Source organism: Monocercomonoides exilis (genome assembly GCF_001643675.1).
Source record: "Monocercomonoides exilis strain PA203 chromosome Unknown scaffold14-1859848, whole genome shotgun sequence".
Classification (NCBI taxonomy): domain Eukaryota; phylum Preaxostyla; order Oxymonadida; family Polymastigidae; genus Monocercomonoides; species Monocercomonoides exilis.
Window position 1 is genome coordinate 1,761,863 of NW_027150559.1, and position 17,524 is coordinate 1,779,386.

General features: G+C 33.4%; 3 protein-coding genes across 3 annotated transcripts; 1 reads left to right on the top strand and 2 right to left on the bottom strand.

The window, feature by feature from the left end:
* Positions 1-1,965: 1,965 nt before the first annotated feature.
* On the bottom strand, positions 1,966-3,723 carry MONOS_17381 (uncharacterized protein). The gene is made up of 4 exons (XM_067870296.1): positions 3,644-3,723; positions 3,482-3,546; positions 2,905-3,419; positions 1,966-2,837 (listed from the first exon to the last, which is right to left on the bottom strand). Exons 1-4 carry the CDS (start codon positions 3,646-3,648, stop codon positions 2,067-2,069), a joined length of 1,356 nt encoding a protein of 451 aa, XP_067730563.1. The 5' UTR covers positions 3,649-3,723; the 3' UTR covers positions 1,966-2,066.
* A 1,417-nt stretch (positions 3,724-5,140) lies between these two features.
* On the bottom strand, positions 5,141-6,283 carry MONOS_16115 (uncharacterized protein). Its single transcript, XM_067869027.1, has one exon. The coding sequence runs from the start codon at positions 6,013-6,015 to the stop codon at positions 5,224-5,226; it is 792 nt and encodes a 263-aa protein (XP_067730564.1). The 5' UTR covers positions 6,016-6,283; the 3' UTR covers positions 5,141-5,223.
* Positions 6,284-7,294: 1,011 nt separating this feature from the next.
* On the top strand, positions 7,295-8,946 carry MONOS_17382 (uncharacterized protein; the record flags this gene model as incomplete). The annotated part of the gene is made up of 4 exons (XM_067870297.1): positions 7,295-7,372; positions 7,470-7,534; positions 7,597-8,111; positions 8,179-8,946. Exons 1-4 carry the CDS (start codon positions 7,368-7,370, stop codon positions 8,944-8,946), a joined length of 1,353 nt encoding a protein of 450 aa, XP_067730565.1. The 5' UTR covers positions 7,295-7,367.
* Positions 8,947-17,524: the final 8,578 nt, after the last annotated feature.

Here is a 17,524-nt window from a genome sequence, read left to right on the forward strand (position 1 = left end):
TATATCTTTGATTCACTTTTATTTTAAAAAACTCGCAATATTCTTATTTTTGTCAAAACAAACTATTCTTAACAAAAAAGAATTAATCATCTATTGCAAATGACAATAAGCATTATGGAAAATCGTTAAAAGAATGTCTATTGAAGATAATATTTTTTTAAACATAAATACATACTGAAGTTTTATTCTTTTCAAATATGAATTATAATGAAAATGCAAAATTGAAAATAATACTTCAAAAACTTTAACAAACAAATTGAGCAATCTTGTTGCACAATTGAAGTGAAAGTTATAACCTCTGTGAAAGTATGAAAAAGAACTGAAATGAAATAATGTTTAATTAAGGTTTGTTGATTGACAATTGTGCAGAAATTTTTTTCGAAAATTATTAATTGTTGGTAAGTGTTTTATCCTTTTCAAAACAAATTTCAAAAAATTGTTTGTTTTTATCAAATTAAAAAAAAAAAAAAAAAAAACTGACGGGCACTGACTGACTTGGTCTCGCCTTTTCAAAGGTGACGCAGATGTTTAAATATGATAATGTATTTGTTGTTTAATCATTTTAAATGAAAACTGCCTTTTACATAGAGAGTTTATAATAAATAATAACTGCTTAAAAAATACCAATCAGATTATAATACCTCAATAACCAACAACACCGCATTTCTTTTTAAAAAAATAGTTTTATTTGTCATGAAAATTATAACAGATATGTTTTATAATCTATTGAACGCGTGTTAAGTTCTCTTTATTAAAGTTTTGCAATTTAAATAAAAATTTTAAAAATTTTCTTTGAAAACTGAAAAAAACAAATATTAAATAATTAATATCTATAAATGAACAATAACAATAATAATAATATTTTTAGCAGTATTTTCGCATAATTTTACTTATTTTTTTCTTATCAGCCCAACCCTTAATGAAATATATATTTGATCAAACGTCGGAATTTTTTATGATATCAAAAAAATCACCCAAATTCAAAAGACCTTCTGTCTCAAAAGAAAAAAAAAATGAGACAAAAAATAAAAGAAAACCAGTTTACAAACCTCTGATTGAATATTTTTTTTGAGGAATTGTGTTTTTGTTGAGATGGAAAAGCAACAATTTAATCAGGCACTATTTTCAGTGTTTTGAAATTTTTCAAGATCTATCAATTTCACCAACTTTTTGTTTGATTTGATTTCACGAAACCCTCCTTCCCTAGCTCCTCTCAAAACAGTGTAAGATTTTGTTGCAGTTTTCCGAGTAACTGAGTATTTCTTTCTATTTTTGTTCATTTGTAAAAAAAAAATGAGAAGAGTTATTGATTATTAAATACAGCATTCAGCATGTGAAAAAGGAACCCTTTATTTTCATGAAGTTTTTATTTTCACTTTTTAGAAAAAAACCTCAATTAAAAATGCTCACAAAAAATGAATTCCAAGAAAAGAAAGATAGAAAAGAAATTATTGATTTTGGATGTCACTTGCTTTTTTCATGAGAAGCCATTCTGTTCTTTCTGAAACAAGAGATGGTTTTTTTTTTTGTTTTTGAAAAACAAAATCGTGATTCTTTATTAACGATTATAATTCCAATTTCTTTCATCATTTATTTTTTCATTCATTCTGACTTTTACAGACATTTGATTTCAAACAAACATTCAGTCAAAAACAACTTGAGTTGCTGTTATTTCCACCTGTTGAAAAGAATAAAATATGACAAAAAAATCTAATTTGTGAAATGGAACGAATTGCGGATGACATTGAAAAAGATGATAGATGAAAAAAGGAAGAGCGAGAACAAGAAAAGAACGACAGTTTTCATCGAACAACATTTCTTTCATTCTTAAGTGTTGTGATTGATCCGAATCAGTCCATCCATCTTTTAATTGCAAAGAAACCTCCACTTTTTTTCATGATGAATTCCTTTTTCCTTTTCATTATTTTTCGTTGCTTCTCTCCATTTCGAAGGAATGAAAAAATCTTAAAAACAACTTTCAAACAAGTGTTTGCGTTCGAATTTGTGAAATGAAAATAAATGAAAAACATAAAATGATTTGTGTTACAAAAATCAAATTCAATTCCTCAAACACTCACAAAATAATCTGAAATATTCAATGAAAATGCGTTATAATAATATTTTCTCTTCAGGAAATCAAATTTTCCTTGAAAGCTAACGATGGCATCTTCATGCCCTTTCTCTTCCATCATTTCAAATATCTTCCTTTTTATCTCCTTTTTTTTCTCTTCTTCTGCAGTGGTGTGAGCTTCTCTTTTCAACAGTTTTGAAAAGCCCAAAAAGAATGCCAAGAATTCATACGCCACTTTATCCTTCAACGCCGACTGCTGAATCTCCTCCACCAGCAGATCAAAAATTCCTTCTTTTTGAAAAACATCAACAAAAACTGTTTCAATGTCTGCAACATGACGAAAAGTTGTGATGCAAAGTTCATATATTTCTTTTTCATTCACTCTGGCTGTTTTGCACAGTTTCCCAAGGCAACGAATAAATTCCATGCGTTCTTCTTTACTCGAATTAGCGTGATAAGCATTATCTTGGACAGCTAAAATCCACTTCAATATTATCCATTTCTCTTTTCTTTCTTTTCCTTCTCTTTCCTCTCCATCTTTCTTCTTCCAATCCACACATTTTGTCAGCTCTTCCAGTTCTCTTGAAGCCTCTCTGATGAATTTCAGCTCATTCACAAAATTTTCTTCGAAACTTTTGTCATATCTCAATCTGTTGATTAGAAATTTCCAAGCTGATTGATATGCGAGTCGAGTCAGATTGCGATGCTCCTGGTGATGTTGGATGATCTCTCTCATCTCGTTAAAATACAAATCTTCATTGCCAGGCTTTCAAAAGCAAAGTCAAAAATATCGGTTGACAAATAAACAAACAAAAAATAATACAATTTCATACAGCTACACTGCCAATATTGCTCAAAGCCAAAACTGCCATTTCCACTTCTTTTTGTGCTTCCCTGCTTCCTTTTTTGTTCAATCCAACTTTCAAAAGACACGGCACAGCAATCGCAGGCAATTCCTCCTTGGAGTTGTAATAAAAGCGCAGCATCGCACAGCATTCGCAAAGATCAATCAACAGTTTTGGATTCTTTCTTCTTCTTTTCCTTTCTTCTTCTTCTTCTTCTTCTTCGCAAATCATCTCTTTCAATCTTTTGCACAACCTAGAATTGTCAAAGTTCACCATCCAAAAATTCCGCAGCAATTTGCAATATCCAATGCGCTCCAGCAGCAAAATGGCATTTTCCATCGGCAGCTTCTCTTCTTCAATCATTTCATCCATTTCATCAAATAATTTTGTACCGAAAACAGAATTGAATTCTTCTTGATGCATCTCATATGCAATCTTATCCAGTTCTTCAATCATGTGTCTTTGTTCACTTCCGTTCCAATCTTCCAGCTGTGAAAAAATCTCTTCAAAAAACAAATATAGAAATTAAAAAACAAAAAATTCGATTGCAAAAACAATCGCAAACGAGTGAACCTATCTTTAGCCGACATCTCCTGCATTTTGGCATCCGCAGCGCAACCTGCAAATACCCTCATCAATTCAATTCAAATAGAAAACGATTCCCAACAAAAGTGAAAAAAGACAAAATTCAGAAACTCGCTGCAAATATTCCAAATTGTGCACATACGCCATTCCCTTCGATATACGTATTTTGGTCAAGTGCTTACAGATTTATGAAACTCTTTTTTGTTGATGGTTTGCTGTTATGGACACTCGGATCAAATCGGTTGATTTGAACAGGAATATCCAACGGCAAATGGTGAGATGAATGAATGAACGTTTCCTATGGTGATAGAAGTTTTGCATTCTGTGGTTTTGCGAGACAACGACAACGAATTATCGAATTTGGAATTTTTGTGTGAGAATACTCCAAAAAGCATTGATGAAGGATAACAGATTTGAAAAAATTGAATGAAAATAAGCTGCTGTATGTATTTATTATTGTTCTATTATTTGAGAAGACATATTATTTTATAACCTTTCCAAAATCAAGGAATTTGATTAATAATTTCGATGGAAAATTTTGTTAAAATGGAAGAATGGCCAATATTCATGAAATAAAGCCTTTTCAAAAATGAAGGGGACATTATCAAGAATTTGTGGGAAAGATTTGCGGAGAGACATCGAATATAGCAGAAGATAGAATTGTTTGATGGAAGGGAAATAGGCTCAAAGGAATGGATCAGGAGACGGGCTGCGGATGCGACAGGGAAGGATGCATTTCACGGGAGGAGAAAGACAAAGCATTGTTTTTTTGGGCTGGTGAGAGTGACAGAACTGGATTTCATTGTCTGGTTTGACTTCCAACAACACAAGAATATCTGACAGTTCAGTGTCATTTTCAATCTTCAAAGCGAGTCAGTTATTTTCTTGTTGCCATCGTCAGAACACTGTCCGTTTGAAGGATATCTGAAGCAGAGAGCAGAGTTTCTGATGTCCTTCATGCCAGCAAAGCGAGTCTCTTCAAAGACATTTCCATCTCCCTCAGCGCATCAATCATCTCCATCGCACCTCCATTGAACATTCCACGTTTCATCCTCCAAAAGACTTTGTTGTTGATTTTTCTCATTCATTATCCACTTCGCCTGAAACTCATCTATTTCTATCAATAACATCATCATCATTCTTCTTCTTCAACTTCTTCTTCTTCTTCTTCCTCTTCGGCAATCCACAAGCACTTCTTCCTCCATCTGCCTCTTGCCCAGCCTGCAGCAGCAGTCGAATGAGATCAAGTTTGTGAAAAAATGATCGTTTGTTGTTCATCGAAACTGCCCGGCAGAATATCTGGAACAGAAAAGATGGAAGCATCTTCTTCATGCAGCAGAGGCAATGATGAAAAAATAAAAATAAAAAGAAAGAAAGAAAAGCGAGTGAAATGCTCAATTTGCTGAAGAACATTCAGAAGCGAAAAGTCTTTCGAGTGGACTGCAAATGGACTGTGGAACGGCGAAGCTGAAGAGAGCTGTGTTGATTATTGAAATGATCATTTAATCTTCTGCACCTTTTTTTTCATTCTATTCAACGTTTTACAAAATTATCTTTTCATCAACAAAGAAACAAACGATTTTTGATAATTTTCGATTTTTTCCAATTCTGATGGCATTCTCCATTAAAAATTAATAAGTTTATTAATAAATACGGCATGTTTATATATTTCATAGCAATGCACACAAAAGACAGAATGAATAAAAAAATAAAAAATATCAGTCATTGAAGTGATTTCTTGTGTCTGGTGTTTTTGATGGAAGGATAGAATTTGAAAAAGACCACAACCAGAAACACAACCACGAAAATAACAGGAAATGAAAATGCCTTCAATTCGCAATCGACCTCCACTAAGTCGTATGCCCCGCTGCTGCGCACCTTCTCCAAATCTGAAAACGCTTTCTCCCTGTTTGTGCAGTCAATTTTCAGATGAGTAAAGCGATCCTCAATCGACTTCACAATAATCTTGTCTTTTTGGTCGTTTTGTGACGTAAATCGCAACATTTTATCTTGTGTCATTTGGAACGGATTTTTCCGTTGTTCACTCGCAATGGACTTCATCAGCGCGGAATGAGGGCGCGCAACAACAATTCCATTAAATGGACCCTCTCCTTGCTCAGAAATCTTGCTCGTCCACAAACAGTCTGCGCCTTCTTTGTTTGCCTCTTCCACCAGCGATTGGACAAGTTGCTTGTTTTTCACAAACACATTCTGATCAATCCAAACTCCGCCATATTTTTCTAGAATAATCGGCTGCAGCACCATCGACTGCATCGTAAAATTCAGCGAATTAAACTCACGCGGCAACTCTGGCTCCCCTGCATAGAATGGGAGAGATTTTTTGTTCATCACCATCACTGGAATCGTCGAAAATTCCATTTCTCTTTTCTGAAGGAGATGCTCGATAGAAGGCTGAACATCCGTGTTCACATACGTGTACACTTTCGTCGGAATAATCTCTTCCGACAGCACAAAGTGTGCCGCGGAAAATGCCAGCACGCAAGCCAGAAACATTTGTCAGAAAAAAGGGCCAATAAACAATAATGGGTGATATGAGAAAAAATTTTATCAATGCTTGTTCAACCATGAATGGCTTTAATAATATTAATAAAAAGGAATTAGAGGAAAATGAAGAAAACGAAAAAAAAGAGAAGAAAAGGAAGAAAACAAAACAAAACAAAAACAGGATGAAGTGAAGTGAATTGAATGAGATGGTTGGTAAAAGAAATGTGAAAAGAGAAATGCCACAAATGATAAAGAAACGTTGCTTATTTCTCTTCTTCAAGATTTCGTCTTTTTCTTCCTCAATGCCCTTCTGGATCGAATGTCCCCCCATTCCATCACATATTCAAAAAAATCCTCTTTCTGTTTCCCTCATTCCTCATTTTCCACCTTCCCTTCCTTTCTTTCGCTCAAATCATCTTTCCCCAAAAATAACCCTTTTTCAAATCCCAATCTCAACATTCTTTTGTAATGCCTTTTCATTCACTCCTCTCTTTCTTTCACGCTCTTCTTTTTCTTTCTTCAAAAACATCAAATCCTTCTTTTTTTAAATCGAGTGAAATAAAAATAACAATTTAAAAAAGACACTAACAGATAAAGAAACAAACCTTCATCATTAATTTTTGAGCCATTTCCAATTTCTAATTCCAAAGACAGTGTTCGTTTTTATCAACAAAAATTCAATCCAATATATTTCTCTCCATTTCTTCCGTTTTCAATTGCTTTTTCTCAGATTTGCCATCGACCCTTATTGTTGACTCTTAAAACCCCAAAATGCTTCTGCTTCCAATGTTTCTGCAAAATATTGAAATCATTAACTTTCTTTTTCTTTCGATCCCACACACTTATTCTCAAAAACTTAGTTGTCTCATTGAAATTCAACTTAAAGCAGAAATCCATAAAGCTTATTATTCACTGTTCCAGCAGTCAAAATATCCTCTACAGGCATTTGATGCTCGTTGCAAGAAAATAGAAACTTCCATTTATTTCAATTCTTTAGATTCTTGACTTTTGAAAGGTTATAAAATAATATGTCTTCTCAAATAATAGAACAATAATAAATACATACAGCAGCTTATTTTCATTCAATTTTTTCAAATCTGTTATCCTTCATCAATGCTTTTTGGAGTATTCTCACACAAAAATTCCAAATTCGATAATTCGTTGTCGTTGTCTCGCAAAACCACAGAATGCAAAACTTCTATCACCATAGGAAACGTTCATTCATTCATCTCACCATTTGCCGTTGGATATTCCTGTTCAAATCAACCGATTTGATCCGAGTGTCCATAACAGCAAACCATCAACAAAAAAGAGTTTCATAAATCTGTAAGCACTTGACCAAAATACGTATATCGAAGGGAATGGCGTATGTGCACAATTTGGAATATTTGCAGCGAGTTTCTGAATTTTGTCTTTTTTCACTTTTGTTGGGAATCGTTTTCTATTTGAATTGAATTGATGAGGGTATTTGCAGGTTGCGCTGCGGATGCCAAAATGCAGGAGATGTCGGCTAAAGATAGGTTCACTCGTTTGCGATTGTTTTTGCAATCGAATTTTTTGTTTTTTAATTTCTATATTTGTTTTTTGAAGAGATTTTTTCACAGCTGGAAGATTGGAACGGAAGTGAACAAAGACACATGATTGAAGAACTGGATAAGATTGCATATGAGATGCATCAAGAAGAATTCAATTCTGTTTTCGGTACAAAATTATTTGATGAAATGGATGAAATGATTGAAGAAGAGAAGCTGCCGATGGAAAATGCCATTTTGCTGCTGGAGCGCATTGGATATTGCAAATTGCTGCGGAATTTTTGGATGGTGAACTTTGACAATTCTAGGTTGTGCAAAAGATTGAAAGAGATGATTTGCGAAGAAGAAGAAGAAGAAGAAGAAAGGAAAAGAAGAAGAAAGAATCCAAAACTGTTGATTGATCTTTGCGAATGCTGTGCGATGCTGCGCTTTTATTACAACTCCAAGGAGGAATTGCCTGCGATTGCTGTGCCGTGTCTTTTGAAAGTTGGATTGAACAAAAAAGGAAGCAGGGAAGCACAAAAAGAAGTGGAAATGGCAGTTTTGGCTTTGAGCAATATTGGCAGTGTAGCTGTATGAAATTGTATTATTTTTTGTTTGTTTATTTGTCAACCGATATTTTTGACTTTGCTTTTGAAAGCCTGGCAATGAAGATTTGTATTTTAACGAGATGAGAGAGATCATCCAACATCACCAGGAGCATCGCAATCTGACTCGACTCGCATATCAATCAGCTTGGAAATTTCTAATCAACAGATTGAGATATGACAAAAGTTTCGAAGAAAATTTTGTGAATGAGCTGAAATTCATCAGAGAGGCTTCAAGAGAACTGGAAGAGCTGACAAAATGTGTGGATTGGAAGAAGAAAGATGGAGAGGAAAGAGGAACAGAATCTCAGGAAGAGCTTGTTTTGATGAGGTGGCTCTATGCATTGAGGTGTTTCATTTTGGGATGCAAATTGTGGAGGGAAGAATACGTTGGGATTATCAGCAGCATTGCTCAGCTATCACGAGCGGCAAAGGATAATCACTTAAGAATTAGAAATTCATGCATTCGGATTTTTTATGAAACAGCAACAGGAAATAAATCAGCGAAAGTTGATTTCTTGTTGAAAGGTGGAGCAGTTGATGCTGTTTGGGGGGAGCTTCATAAATCAGCAATGGATAACGAAATTGCAGCGAAAATCTTGAAATTTTTTATGAATGTTTCAAAGAAATTGAAAGAAGAGGATAAAGAAGAAAAGGAGAAAGCAAAAAGAAAAGAAACAAAAATGGAATTATTTGAAAAGATGGAAGAAGAAGGGTACGAAGACATCATCACAAGCTTTTATAAAATATATGTTTATCTTAACAGAAAATATAATCATGAATTATCGTTGAATATTTCTGATTATCTTATGAATGTTTGAGGAAGTTCTTTTCACATGATTTAGAATGTCAAAAATCAGAAGAACTGTGAACCACAAACCAGTTTTCCTAATTCTCCATTGTTTTGTATTGAAATTTTCATATTAGAAACTACAAAAGTTTTCTATTGATGAATTTTTATTTTATTTGATTGTTTTTTCAAAGTTGTGATTTTTTTCTTTTCACAACACAAACAGAAAAACTCAAAAAACTTGATTCTTTTTCAATCGGTTTCTTCTTTTTCTTTCTTTCTTTCTTTCTTTCTTTCTTTCTTTCTTTCTTTCTTTCTTTCTTCTTCTTCTTCTTCTTCTTCTTCTTCTTCTTTGCAGCTGTTGCTTCACTTCATTTTGATGAAGCAGGATAAAAAACACTGTTCAGCAAACATATGAAAATTAATTTTTGTTCCGTTTTGTGAAATGATAAAAAAAGAGAAAATAGAAAATAAAGAGTAACAAAATTCATTTCATTTTCTCAAACATTCGTAAAATATTTTGAAATATTATGTGGTAATCCACAGCCATATTTATCGTTTGAAAAGTCAAATATAACACAGAGGCTTGCAATGAAATCTTCGTATCCTTCTTCTTCCATCTTTTCAAAAACCTTCCTTTTCGTTGTCTTTCTTTCCTCTTCTTCCATCTCATAATCCTCCACTTTTTTCAATCTTCTTGAAATCAAACAAAAAAACTCCAAGCAATCATATGAAATTTGGTCATCCACTGTTGATTGATGAATTCCCTCAAAAACAGCACCAATTGCTCCGCCTTTCATCAAGTCATCAACTTTCACATATCGATTACTTGCTGCGTTTCTAAAGGAATTGATGCATTCATAACCAATATCTCTGTAATTATCTCTTGATGCTCGAAATAGCTGAGCAACGCTGCTCAAAAGTCCAGCAAATTCCTCGTTCCAAGATGTATGATAGAGAAAATATGTATTTAATAACTCGAACCATCTCAAAATTTTATCTATCTCTTTTCTTTCTCTTTCTCTTTTCTCTTCTTTTTTTCTCTTCCATTCCACGCATCTTGACAGTTCTTCCAATTCTCTTGCTGCCTCTCTTCCAAAATGCAGTTCATTCACAACAATATCTTCCAAAAATCTGTTGCAGAGTAATCTGTTGATCAAAAACAGCCAAGCTGATTGACAGGCAAGTTTTGTTAGATTTCTGTGTTCCTGATGATATTTGATAATTTCTTTGATTTTATTCGTTGACAATTCTCTTTTCACTTCCTATACAAAAAATAAGAAAAAATTAATAAATCAAAAATGAAAAAGAAGCGCTCAAACATAAAATACTGGAATGTTGCTCAACGCCAACAAAGCCATTTCCACTTCTTTTCGAGTCTCCTCGCTTTCCTCTTTTTTCAACGCAACTTCCAGAAGGCAGGGCACACAAATTGAAAACAACTTCGAAGATGGAACTCCGTTGTAAAACAAAAGATAGCATTCACAAAGATCAATCAAAAGTCTTTCGTTTTTCCCTTCTTTTTTCTCTTCTTCTTCAATGATCATTTCCTGAAATCGATCACTCAAAAAAGAATAATTAAATGCATAATCAAAAATGCATCTCAGCATTTGGCAATATCCAACATGCTTTAGCAGCCAAGTGGCATTTCTCATCGAAAGTTTCTTTTCGTCAATCATTTTGTCCATTTTGTTGAATGTTTCTTTGTTGAAAATTGATTTGAATTCTTCTTTATCCATTTCATCAATCATTTCATTCATTTCTTCAATTTTCTGTTTCTGTTCAGCTTCAGTGAATTGTTCCAACTGTAAGAGTTTCTCTAAAAAAGGTGAAAAATCATAAGAGAAAAAACGCACATTTGTTGATTTAACCATTCATTTCTTATAAAATTTTGGCAAACCCAGAAACATTTGTATTTTTGAAGGTGACTGTGAAATCGTAAAATTTTTTCAAAACAGTTAATAAATTCATTTTCAGAATTGCCACGTAATATTCGCATAAATAGAATTAAAAACATCAAATCAAATATCTAATAAAGCTGAAGTCCAAACCTCTTTTGCCATCATGATTTTGACCTTTAATCAAGCAAATCAATGAAACAAAATTATCTTGTTTTTGTCAAAATAAATAAGGGTTCAGATCTATAATTTTATAAATGAAGATTTTTTTTGGAGCTTTGCGACAGCATGAGCTTGTTTGAGCGCTCAGATGCATAGTTTCAGATGCACCCATGCGAGTTATTGCACGGCAGAAGAACAGGTACTTTTCTTGCAGATGAAGGAGCGAGTGGCTGTTTGCATCGATTGCATTTGAAAAGTGAATTAGTGGGGGGAAGTTGCATGAAATTTGAACGCGGTAGAAAATTGCAAAACATATGATGCAACATCTGCTGCAATATTTTGAAAGAGAAAAACTCAAGAAAGATACAAAATAAGCGAGCAGAATACTTAAGAAGGATTGAATTGAACCGCTTGTTCATTTCGAGGGAAAGTGCAGTGCACTTGGCATATCATTTGAGCAGGATTTGTTTTGGGTGATTTTTTTTATTGGGAGGTTGAGCTTTGTTTAAAAGGAAAGGAAATTGAGGAGTTGGACAATGGAGGAAGCGAACAGAGAGAAACACTCAGCTGGTTTTAACAGCAATCTCTTTTGAATTTTGCACGAATCCTACTAGAAAGCCGTCAGCAAAGACTTGACGTTGAATAAGACTTTGAAAAGGAGTAAATTTGGAGAATATATATTTTCATCAGATATCACAGCAAACTTCGCAATGGATTCTAAGAACAAGAAAACCAGTTTGGTTGTTATTACCAATCCATTAGAGATGGGAAAATATTTTAATACCAAAAAGATGGTTTGACTTTTTAATTTCATTCATTTTTCTTTCAAGGTGTTCTTTGAATGAATACAGATTGATCACGAACAGGAATGCCACAAAGAGAGAGAAGCTCTGGAATCCTTTGCAAAAGAACCAGATGTTTCATAAATTTGTCTGTATGTGTTTCATTCAACAATAACATTTGTGACTTCCGCCATCTGTTTTTCATGCTGCATAACCTGATAATGCTTGGCATGAGCTTGAAAGATAAATGCAGTTTATTCGGCTTATTTGTTGAGGGTATTGGGCAGAGACGGCTCGTTTATCGGAGCTGATGAGCTGGAAGGGCATTCGCATTCAGAACACATTCAGTTATTTCTATCACCCAACATGACTTGGAAAAACTGGTATCTTCTATTTTTCTTCACCTTCTTCTTCACCTTCTTCCTCACCTTTCTTATCTTTCTCAACAGTCTCAATTCAATAAAGGATGTTCATCGCCACAATCGATTCATCAATCACATAATCATAAAATTCTTCATTTTCTTCTCCTCGCATTTGAAGAAGTTGACTTCGATGGCAATAATTTCAATCATCAATGTCTTCTTCTCTGCCAATATCCTCATCACACATGAAGTTCACTTGAATTGTTGACAGCATTGGACAAACACAATTATCCTTTTTCTGAGGGAAAAGCTGTTCAACCACACAAAGGCATTCGATGATTTGTGGGCTTCCTTCTTCATCTGTTTGTATCTCTCTCTCTTTCACACATTTTGTGATGAAGATTGTTTATTTTATCTGAAATCAACTCATCGGATGATATATTTTATTTAATCAACCTCGCTCAAATCATCATCAACATCTTTATTAAAAGGATTAAATTCGTTTCACAATCCTCAATTGCTCCACCTTCATATCCCTCATTATCTTCTGCTTCCTCTTCTTCTACACCTTCTTCATCTTCTTCAACGTACTCTTTGTTGGATTTCTTCTCACTGCCTGCCAATCCAAACCATCGATCTTCAAATGCATTTATTCCGTTCGATTCGACAGAGCGGGAAAATTGAACCGAAAATTGTTCCATTTCCTTTCCTTCAACTCAGATGATCAATCGTTGAATTAGCCTTCGTTTCATGTTTCATTCACGATTCCGAAGATAAAAAAAAGCCATCTGTGCAAATTCATTTTCTTCTTCTTCTTCCAAACAAAATCAAAATCAAACTCAAACTCAAACTCAAGCTTCAAACACATCATCATCGTCTTCTTCTTCTTTTTCTTCTTTTCTTTTCTCACTCACTTCTTCTTCTTCTTCTTCTTCTTCTTCTTCTTCTTCTTCTTCTTCTTCTTCTTCTTCTTCTTCTTCTTCTTCTTCTTCTTCTTCTTCTTCTTCTTCTTCTTCTTCTTCTTCTTCATCTTTTTCTTTTTCTTCTTCATCTTTTTCTTTTTCTTCTTCTTCTTCTTCTTCTTCTTCATCTTTTTCTTCTTCTTCTTCTTCTTCTTCTTCTTCTTCTTCTTCTTCTTCTTCTTCTTCTTCATCTTTTTCTTCTTCTTCTTCTTCTTCTTCTTCTTCTTCTTCTTCTTCTTCTTCTTCTTCTTCTTCTTCTTCTTCTTCTTCTTTATCTTCTTCTTCTTCTTCTTTTTCTTCTTCTTCTTCTTCTTCTTCATCTTTTTCTTCTTCTTCTTCTTCTTCTTCTTCTTCTTCTTCTTCTTCTTCTTCTTCTTCTTCTTCTTCTTCTTCTTCTTCTTCTTCTTCTTCTTCTTCTTCTTCTTCTTCTTCTTCTTCATCTTTTTCTTCTTCTTCTTCTTCTTTCTTTCTTTTATTCATCTTTTTCTTTTCATTTTACATTTTACACTTCTATTAATACCTCAAACACATCATTATCTTCCACTGGTAACGAAATAAGTTCATTGAAACCTTCTCATTTGGAGAAATACAACAAACAGCTTCTATTATTCAGGAAGACATATTTTGCACATTTCACCTCCCTTCATTATCATCATCTTCTTCTTTTCATTCTTTGATGGAAATATTATTTGCCTTTTGACAGCCAAAAGCCAAAAATCCCTTTCTTACGCTCGAAGAAATACAATGTATCTCATTTTGAATGATCTTCTTGGTATTTCATTGTTTCCGAATCTGCCTCCTCTTCTCTTATGTTCAGTTGTTCTTTTATGTTTTCAAATTTTAATTTTATTTTATAAATTTTTTATTTTTTTTGTAAAGAGAAATGTCTCTTTCCAGTTTGGGTGAAGGCTTCTTCTCCCCCGACTGCCTAGATTGCCTGAGGCAGTGCTTGTGTTTATATATTGTTGTGGCTTCTCTCGTTTCATTCGCTCTGCCATTCTTTCGTATTGAACGAGGTGTTCTTGAAAAGGAAAGGTGAAACTTATCTTTCCTTTTTTCATATATATTTTTATTTCGAGCGTTTCACTGCTGAAACAAAAAAGAGTGAACTTTCATTTTTCCAAATTAAACAAATCCACTTCAAAAAACTTGTGTAAAAAAGATGATGCAAATTCCAGTGATTCTTTTTTTGAAATATGAATAATCCTTATTGGAGAAGATATCGTTGAAATGATGATCTTCTTTGTGAAGTTCATATAAAGTGAAACAAAACAGTTTTTTATTCAAAAAAATAAATATCAAAAAACATGGAAATATCTCTATAAAACTTTTGAATAGTCAGCAGCACCAAAATATTTGTGAGAGTTTTTTTATTAAAAATCCAAAAATATTCATTATTGTTGATTCTCAAGTTATGAAAAACATTGAAATGATTGATTTCTTGTTCATGAGAGATTTTATGAAATCATTTGAGCGAGACTTTTGGTTAATTGACATGTTATCGAACACGACAAAATGACGATTTTAGAAGTTATCTCATTCGTAATGCAGCTTTATTGTCTATTTTTGTGAATTAAATAGTGCCGGAAAATATCTGAAAATGAATTTATATTTTTCTTAAAAAAATATGAATATATGTGATATTATTATTTTCAAAAAAGTCAAAAAATAAAAAAACATAATTTATTCATCATCCGTCCATTCCGATGTGTTAGCTCCATCAGTAACACTAAGGCTGCTTCTCTTATCATCGGATTCCTTTAATGAAAATTCAATATTTACATTATCATTCATATTTGGAATGGATTCATCTTTGTTTCCAGTTTCCTCTTCTTCTTCCATTTCTTTTTTTTTCCAATAAATTATTACACATATCACTTCTTCAAACGGAATTAAGAGTGTGTTTTTTGCAATCAAAAAAGCCAAATAATCTCTCAGATATCTCTCTTTAACTCTATGTTTGTGGAAAAGCCCTCTAAAATGCATCCACATTCCTTCAATGGTATTTGTATAAGCACCAGCAAGAGAATCCACATAATGTCTTTTATGACAAACTGTCTTATGAATGTTGTAACTTGTCCCCAAAGAAGAATATGCCTTCCACTCTTCATTCATTATTGTTGTCCCCTGAAGAATGTGAGATTTGATGAGAGGAACAAGAGTGTTAGCAGAACGATCAGATGAAACAAAAATCAATCGCTTTTTTATTTTGTGAGGTGTCATCCGTTCTTTCAATTGAGCAGAAGATCCATATTTGTTTTTTTCTTCTCCCTCTTTAATATTTTCTTTTTCTCCACACGCATTTATCTTTCTCCACTATCTTTCATTCCCCACATATCACCATTGGATTCTTGTATATTAGATCCACACAGGCACATCTTAATACACTTCTTCAATAGCCCACAACCGCATAATGAACTCCTGCCATTAGACGAATACACTTTGCTGAAACTCCGATCCACAACAGTTATATGATCAATAAAAATTATCCTATTCCGATCTTCGATTATGTTAATGTTGTCTCTTTGAACACTGATCTTTTTGCTCCAAACTTTCAGCAGGTTCAATAGTGTAAATTCTCTCCATCATTTTCCATTTTAAACTCTTTTCTGTGAATTCTGTTCTTCGGATGCTTTTCTCTCAGAACTTTTTTGAAAAACCAATCCCAAGCTCGATCTTTGTCTAAAAACGTGGTTTTCTTGTAAAAAGCCGAATATTTTTTTTCTCAGGAGCTGCAATTTCTCGAAAATGTTTTTTGTTAAAACCCATTTTCATTAAATTCATCCATTTTTTGATTTTTCCTCCGATGAATAAAACTCGTTTCAGCACTTCACAATATCAAAATAATATCCTTAAAAATGATAATAAATCATGTGGAATTAAAAAAAATCTTGTTTTTAGCATGTCAGGTTCAATGATATTATGCAGACTTTTTACATTTGCATTTCTTCGAAAAGATTAAAAATAAACAAGATGGACAGATGATCAGCGTGAAAGACGAGTTGAACAAAGATATGCTGGGAAATTTGATGAAAAGAGTCGATATCAAGAAAAACGAAAATATTATTGAAAAGAAGGAAATAGAATCAGAAAACTCGATTTTGTTAACGTAGCGTTGAAGCTTTTGATAAGTGTTGAATGGAGCAGGAAATGCAGGTTGGAATTCTTTGTTGTGGGAAAAACGAAAATATGCAACAATCAAAAAAAAAAAAAAAAAAAAAAAAAAAAAAACAAAGAAAAGGATGAAAGGCTAATGATTAACATGACAGAATGTCATCTGTTGTTGGCTGAGTTTGAAAAAAAATAAATTTTCAATTGGAGATGTTTGCATAATCAACAAATAATTGTGCTGAAGAAAGAAGAAATCAAAGAGATGCAAAAAGAAGTGGAAATGACTTTTTTGGACGAAAGTCGTGTCTATAGTTCTCAGTCTGTATTTATTCTGATTGTTTTTGTCATTTGCTGGAAATAGAAAAAGAAGTGTTTTTTGACGAGGTGTTTGAAACAATTTGGGATCATAAGAATATCGAAATATTACACGACTTTCATATCATTCATGTTTTGGATTTTCACGAGCAGAATTTGCTTTGAAAGAATGGAGGAGAGTGAGATTGTGAAAGAGCAACATTTTTGGAGAGAAGCAATAGGAGAAAAAGAAGAGTTGGAAAAGCATATGTGTAGAGAGAAAGCCAAGCATACGTGAAGGAAGCAAAGGCTCAAGTGTCATCAGGAGGTGATGCTTCACGATTTGGCGATTGTTCAAATAGTTTGATGAATTTGTGCTGATGAGAAACAGGAGTTGGTTCGAGGAATGAAGAGACTGGATTTTGTTGTGACAACCGTCTGCATTCTGTTGTAACACACTATCCTCAGAGTTGTTGATGGAGCAACAGAATGAGAAATTCTACGCACGGTGTGTTTGATGCAAATTGGAGCATTTGATATTGTTTTGCAGGTAATAAGTGGAGCAGCACTGGGCCAAAATTTCGCAGTGGTGTGCATGCAGATTATGACTTTGTTATTTCAGAGGCTTGCAAAAACGATGGACAAGGAATTTCATATGGTGGAGTGGGCTGCGTTGAAAAGAGAACGATTAAAAATGATTGAGGAAGAAGAATGCGAAGATGTCATGCTGTGATTCCACCAATCACTGAAACATCCGACTAAAACGAACTCCAAATTGGAAAAGTCCACTTTCTTCACCAATTATTTTGGCACTCACAAGAAATCATCAACTTTTTCGCTTCATGCTTATTTGAGAATTATCTTTGCCAAATCAACAGACAACAAAGAAAAAAACAGAAATATTTTTTTTTGAGAGATTTTCTGTTTCAGCTCTGAAGAACTGAACAAATGGGGAAAAAGATATATTTGTTCAGAATACATTAAAAGAAAAGCCAACATCAAACACTGTTGTTGATAACCGAACACAAAGAAAAAGAA